Source organism: Monopterus albus, unplaced genomic scaffold (assembly GCF_001952655.1).
Source record: "Monopterus albus unplaced genomic scaffold, M_albus_1.0 scaffold174.1, whole genome shotgun sequence".
NCBI classification, from domain to species: domain Eukaryota; kingdom Metazoa; phylum Chordata; class Actinopteri; order Synbranchiformes; family Synbranchidae; genus Monopterus; species Monopterus albus.
The window spans coordinates 1,378,361-1,384,976 of record NW_018128054.1 but is presented as its reverse complement, the minus strand read 5'-3'; the positions used below and the strand labels follow the sequence as shown (position 1 = coordinate 1,384,976).

The window sequence follows — 6,616 nt, the reverse complement described above, 5'->3', positions numbered from 1 at the left end:
TCTGGAGAGAGTTTGCTGCACTGAAAGTAAAGGGGCTGAATAATTTTGCACGCCCAATGTTTCAGTTTTTTATTTGTTAAAAACGTTTGAAATATCCAATAAATTTCGTTCCACTTCATGATTGTGTCCCACTTGTTGTTGATTCTTCACAAAAAATTACAGTTTTATATCTTTATGTTTGAAGCCTGAAATGTGGCAAAAGGTCGCAAAGTTCAAGGGGGCCGAATACTTTCGCAAGGCACTGTATGTTGTTCAAGCAGACTGAATATTTCATTTTTCAGCTGCGACAATCAATGTAAGTTCTCTGTGGCTCAGAAGGAGCTTTCCAAGCTTATTAAATAAGGTTATAAAATAACCTGATAATTTCAGGGACTTAACACAATTTTTTTACTGAAATTCTGCAATACAAACTGGAAGTGTGGGCTTTAAAAAGAGTGTGAGTCTAATGAAAGATGCCATTGGATTGCATTATGGGAATTGTAGTATCTGGTAGTTATGGAAACCACCCAGAATCTAAATCAGAATCTCCCAATCAGTCAGTTTGTTTTCCACAATTATTGTTTATGTCTGACATGCTAAATGTTTATAGAATTTTCAACCATTTGCCAAGTTCAGCATCATGTACTAATTTACAGTAGCCTCTTAATGAAGCTTTTAAGGATCAGCAAAGACAGAGAAACCTACAAAGATCTAATGAACCATCAGTCATCAAAATAAGTTCTTATTCTCCATTGTACATTTGTCAACAAGCATAAGTGCATTGTATCCTAACAATGGGGCAGTAAAAAGCCTTTCTACAATCTGTGGATAGGAGTTAATGTTTGCTCCTCTGTGTGAGGGGAAGCAAATGCATCACCCTGCTGCTCTACAAGAGTGATTTCCTCTTCTGTGGTTTGGCCAACAGATGGCAGCAGTCACACTAATATTATTCTTCCTGAGTTGGACTGAAGTGCACGTAATGTTCACAGTTTTCTCTAACATTAGGTGATACTGAGAGATGATCATGGTATGTCTAAAAACAGCTACACGCTCTGCAAAAGCACTGTCTCACCCTTCTGGTGACCCCTATGCTTTCTTACTGGGACAACTGGGACTCCCTTTAATAGGTACAGGTAGCAGTAGTGTGAAGTCAGTATCAGTGGAAAGGACATGTGTCTAAGGGCTCACACTTGAGATTCTAAAGGTACTGAATTCCACTTGTATCAGCATAACATAGAAATAGAATCTGGGATTACTGTAACATTAACTATAGCTGTTTTTACTCTTTTCTCCAGAGAACTCAGATCACAGTGCATCAACCTTCAAACTGCAAGTAAGAACATGCTGTAGACCACTGATTATCCAAGCATGAATGTCAAATGCAGTCACTGCAGACAGCAGTACCTCTAACTTCTACCTTTTCCCAAGAACATATTGTGCTACTGGGAATCTACGTGTATTAACATGTCCTTAAAAGGTCCATGTTTGATAGGGTGCACAGTGCAGTAGTTCAGTGCCTGAAATGCTGCTCCCCTGCAGCCCTGATGGTCCATGCACATCCTAAATGCCAAAAGGCAACTATTTTCTTCTCTTTGGTCTTTCACTATACATTTATTAGCCCGCTCTCAGTCTCGTATACAAAGTTTCTGAACAGGATTACAGAATTTCCCATAGGCTAGAAACACAATTAAATCTCTTTAGTCAGATAGCCTACTATTCATAGATTTGTTAAAAAAAAAAAAAAAAAAAGGTAAAAATGGAACAAAATGAATTACTGGAGAAATTCTGTATCCCATACAGATGTCAGGACATTCCCTTATATTTAATGAAAAAACTTTTGGCTTTTAAATAAGCTGCTTTTAAACACCAGCTGGCTTGGCCCTGCAATTACCTAAGTCTGTGTACAGGACTGCTGTGTCAGAGGAGGAGAGTTTGGCTCAGGCTGTTTTGACGCTGAGCGAAAGCAGAGAGGAGGAGTCGCCCTGTCAACTATTCGCAGCTCAAATCCAATCTGGATTAGAGTTTTGTCCAGTCCGCAGCCAGGACTCCAGTGATCACATTATTCTGTGTTGGGCTGAAGCGGAATGTCAAACCGTAGCAACATTACTGACACGTTTACCTTAAAGGCAAACTATTTATTTCAATAAGCTCTTTTAAGGACTTTGGAGATTTTGCGACGAAGACAGGCTACGATCCGAGTAAAGTTGACTGAATATCGGTTGCCTGTAGCCGGTGCGCATCTCCGTGCGTGCAGCTCACTGCAAGATGCTGCATATACAGTGATCACTGCAGCCGCATTTCTGCACAAACCGATGCCTTTTATCACGAATCTCTGCCACCGATGTCACAGAAGCAGCTGGTCAAATAGGCGGTGCCAGGTTCAGGTGAGTGCTTTTTGTTTTTACTGACTGCAGCACATTGTCGGTTTTTGTGTAGGGGCCCTGACCCATGCTGCAGATTTTCAAATATAGTGCTTGTGAATTTTTCTACAGGTGAAGACTGAAAGAGTGGCAACTGGCAACACAGTGATGAATTTGACATCCTTTGAGATTGTGTGGTGTAGAAGATAATTATTTAAGAATGTAATTATGTAAGAATGTTAACACTGTTATAATTTTTTAGTATATTACTTGTGTGGGTAGAAGAGAATTATTTACTGCTTGCAAACCAATGATGGTAAGATGATGTCATGGGGTAGGACTGGATAAGTCTGACTTCTTCCTACTCCATTCAAGCATGTTCTAGGTATAAGCAAATTGATATTGGATTAGCATTTGTTGGATATGTGTAAAATTATGTGTGTTGTCATATCAACTGTCTTTACATGCTTGAAAGAATAAATCAAATCAAATCAAATCAATTGTACTACATCCTGGTGAAACGTTTAGCGTTCATTGTCCATAAACAGTCAATCACTCACTAAGATGTGACACAGACAAACATAGAGAATTGCCAACTGTGTCAGTCACTGCGTCAAATGGTATTGTTAGGACAGGATTAAGCACAAGATTGCCATGGAGATAAAGATCTTGTGTACAATGTGCATGCCAGGCTCAGTCCGAACATGACCTCATAAAGCACACCAATATGAAGAAAAAAAATCTCTCCTTTATTTGTCCAGTTGGCCTTGTTTAGCTGAAGGACAGAAAGGTCAAGAAGAGGGCAAAGTGGGGAAAATGACTTTTGACAGGAGTCAATCTCAACATCAGGAATATCAGGGCTTTTCTGCTGCTGGTCACTTCATTTCCTTTTCTCCATTTAACCCATTTTAAGTGATTGGCAGACTATTGAATATACCTGTGCCATTAAGTAAATAGACATTAGGCTATTTGATATCATTTCCATATAAGCCATTTTGATAACCACTAAAACCTTCAGTCTTTATACCAGATAATAACAGGCTACCTATAGTTCAATTTCAGCTCCGTTTTTCTGTGGATCATTATTACTCTCCCACCTGCCCACTCCAGAACCTGGTATAGGGCCTCCCAGTTATAAATGTTTAACAACATTTAACAGTTCTTCTAAATATAAAAGCAATATCTGCTCCACTTTCCACTCTCAAGGGATGCACTACACAGTGGGTTTCAGGCTTTCCTGTGTCCTTCTTACCTCTGCAGAAATTCACACACAGTTCTCAGTGGAAAGCTGCCACATTGCTGTCCATATTCCATGAAGCAGCAGAGATTTTCCTCCTCCTGTCAGCATGAACCAATCCAAACAGACTTGAAAGCAGAAATCGATTAGGGTGATGCAGGGCTCTCTGGATCGGGTTTAGCACTGGCAGAGCAGCACCTTTAGTTATTTGAGTCTGACAAACAGCTCAGTAGGCTAATGCTAAAAATGAATATATCTCCTTATGAACAGTGTGTAGAGGAGCAGAGCAATAAGGCAGGAGTCAATTGGAAAGTTCAAATATATAGAACCAAATGACTACGTGTGGCCTTAAAAAGGTTTGATTCAGGTCAGGAGTACAAGTTACAACAAACAGGTTCATGGTCAACCTTTGCTCAAGTATCTTACCTTTATATTGCTTTTTTGTAAAACTAATTTGAAAGGATTCAGTTAGCTGGTGCAAATGAATGGCAGTGTATCTTTATACGAAACTGAAAGACACACTGCCCATTGGTCAGATTTAATTGATGTCCCATGTGTTTAATAGGGAACGTTATAGTTAATCCACTTTTTGTCTGGACCCTACTGCAGCTGTTGACTCTAAGGGAATTGGTCTGTGAAATATGATTTAGCAATGGAGTGTCTAATTGTTATGCTTTCAAAGACGCAGTAGACTGTGGGTAGGGCCTTGTTGACAGTTTGTTTGCCTAGTTATATTTATGACAGGGAGCAGTTTCAGCCTAATTAACTAATTGTAACTGAGCTCCAAGTCATATTAGATCAGATTACTAGGGACAGGGGCTGAAAATTAGCTTTTAGCTGGATGCCCCATATGTACTGCACTGGTTGACTGAGTGTGACGATGGTTAGTTGTATGTGTCTCTGAAAAAACAAACACAAAAAACATTATCTGACTGAAGATAACCAGACAAAATGTACGATCCCCTGTATTATCTATGTGAGACCGTTCAGTTATGAAAAGCTTGGTTACACAAACACAGATGGAGCTGATGGTGAATGCAGTATATTTAGTGCTTTGTCAAATGCTTGTGCATTACTTTGTCTTTACATCTGATGCTCTGCACAGGAAGCAGCAGCATATGTTCACTTTCACCATCAACACAAGCACCTGCTGTCAATGACAATGTTTAGTCTCCTGTGTTTTCTTCAGTCAAAGCTCAGGTAGCTGAGTTTAGAGGAGTGAGCGTGTGATTGAAGAGTTGCTGTTTTGAATCTTTGAACCATGTGGATGAATCTGGGCAAAAGACACAGATGAGTAACAGTATTTATCATATCCAAGCAACTTGTCATAACTAAAATCTTTTACAATGACAAGAGAAGAAGACTGCTGTCAGGCATGAGTCATCCCCCCCACAGCCCCATTGATTATTCCAGAAACAAAGTACTCATCCAACCCTACCTAACCTCAAACTCTGACAGCGCACACAGACTGAAACACACAAAGTTCCCTGTATGCCTGCAGATGAACAGTAAAAAGGACAAAGTAAAGAGAGCAGAGGAAATTAGGAAGAAAAGGTAAAAGGTAAAAGTGAAGATAAACTAACATAAGCATTAAAGAGGAGGGAAAAAAGAGGAAGGACACACTGACATCAGAGCAGAAGTAGCACAGAGGTCTAGTCTTAGATATACAGTATATTATGTTGTCATTAAAAATATGTTGCTAGAATTTAAAAGTATAAATATAACTACATATAGCTAATATAACTACATGTTTCTGGTTTCTCTCTACATTTCCAGCATCTGACATGACAAGGTACCCAACAAGTGGACTACCAGTGTTAGCACCTTCCTCCATGTTATGGAAGTCTGCTACTCATTTTGGTTGATCACATAGCACGTAGTTGACAGCCAGCATGGAGGACAGCAAGCTCATATTCAGCCTGGACCACCACGATGAGGGCCCAACCGTGGCCTTCTCAAAAGACAAACCACAAACCAGGGAGAGTCGGACTGATTTCACTCTGGGGATTGATTTGGATCCGAGCCAAGACCATCACGCCAAACCCCGCTTCCTGCCTCACTCTCCATCCTCCCCAGGATCTTTAGCTGATCTGTCAGCATCATCAGCAGACCTGCTTGTCACCACCAGCTTGGTAAAATCCTGTTCCACAGACCTGGAGCTGAGGGAGAGTAGCTCTCTAAGAAGCAAGCCTCTCCTCAGCCTGGTCAAGTCCCTGAGCACTGAGATCTCTTGCCAGGTTGAGCCAGAGGTCAACCTCTCCAAGTCTGACTCTAAGCTACATTTGCATCCCTTGAAGCAGCTTACCCGGCCAAAGATCCCAGAGGCCAGGTCAGAAGCAGGAGGACTCCATGAGAATGGTGACTGGACGTCACCTTCTTCCACTGGCAGCATGTCTCCCATTGAAGCTCGAGGCAGTTCGCTGATTGCTGAGCTCGAGGACACACGGAGGAAGTTCTCTGAGGCCATGCAGGAACCACTGAGCATGTTGAGTAAGATCATGGGTGATGAAAGCTCTGGCATCTCCAAGCAGTGGGGGGCATCTGGTACGGGAGACTCCCTGACCTCCCAAGGTAGCTGTGGAAGAGAGGTGAGTAGTGAAGATGCAGACCTTAAGTACCGGAGGTGGACTGATGGTGAGCACAAAGGTGTGTGTAATGCTCCTCTGAGAAGACTCCAAAAGGGTTCGTTAATAAAATCCTCTGTGTCCCCAGAACATCCTACCCATAGCAGAGACAGCCGCTTGGAGATCCATACTTATGGAGACATGATTCAGGCCATGGAGCTCCAGAAAGGCTCCACAGGGACACAACATAAAACTTACAGCCAGCTTCGAGGCACAGTCCCTGCCTCATCACTGCCTCTTCACTGGCTCATCCCTGTGGGACTTCTCACCTTTGGGTTCTTTGTGCTGCCCTTGCCCTCCTATGTAGCCAGTCTGTCTGTGGGGATCGGATGTGGCTTTATACTGGGCCTGGTGGTCGTGTTCATGTTTGTCCCACGATACTCAGTTGCCAGATGTAACAAGGACTCTCGGTTCAG

General features: G+C 41.9%; 1 protein-coding gene across 1 annotated transcript in view; it reads left to right on the top strand.

Moving 5' to 3' along the window:
- Positions 1–2,084: 2,084 nt before the first annotated feature.
- LOC109969495 (testis-expressed protein 2-like) overlaps positions 2,085–6,616 on the top strand; it is a 10,013-nt gene continuing 5,481 nt past the window's right edge. The window contains exons 1-2 of the mRNA XM_020616414.1: positions 2,085–2,363; positions 5,353–6,612. Coding sequence (XP_020472070.1) covers positions 5,469–6,612 — 1,144 coding nt within the window. The 5' untranslated portion in view covers positions 2,085–2,363; positions 5,353–5,468. The remainder of the gene's footprint in view (positions 2,364–5,352; positions 6,613–6,616) is intronic.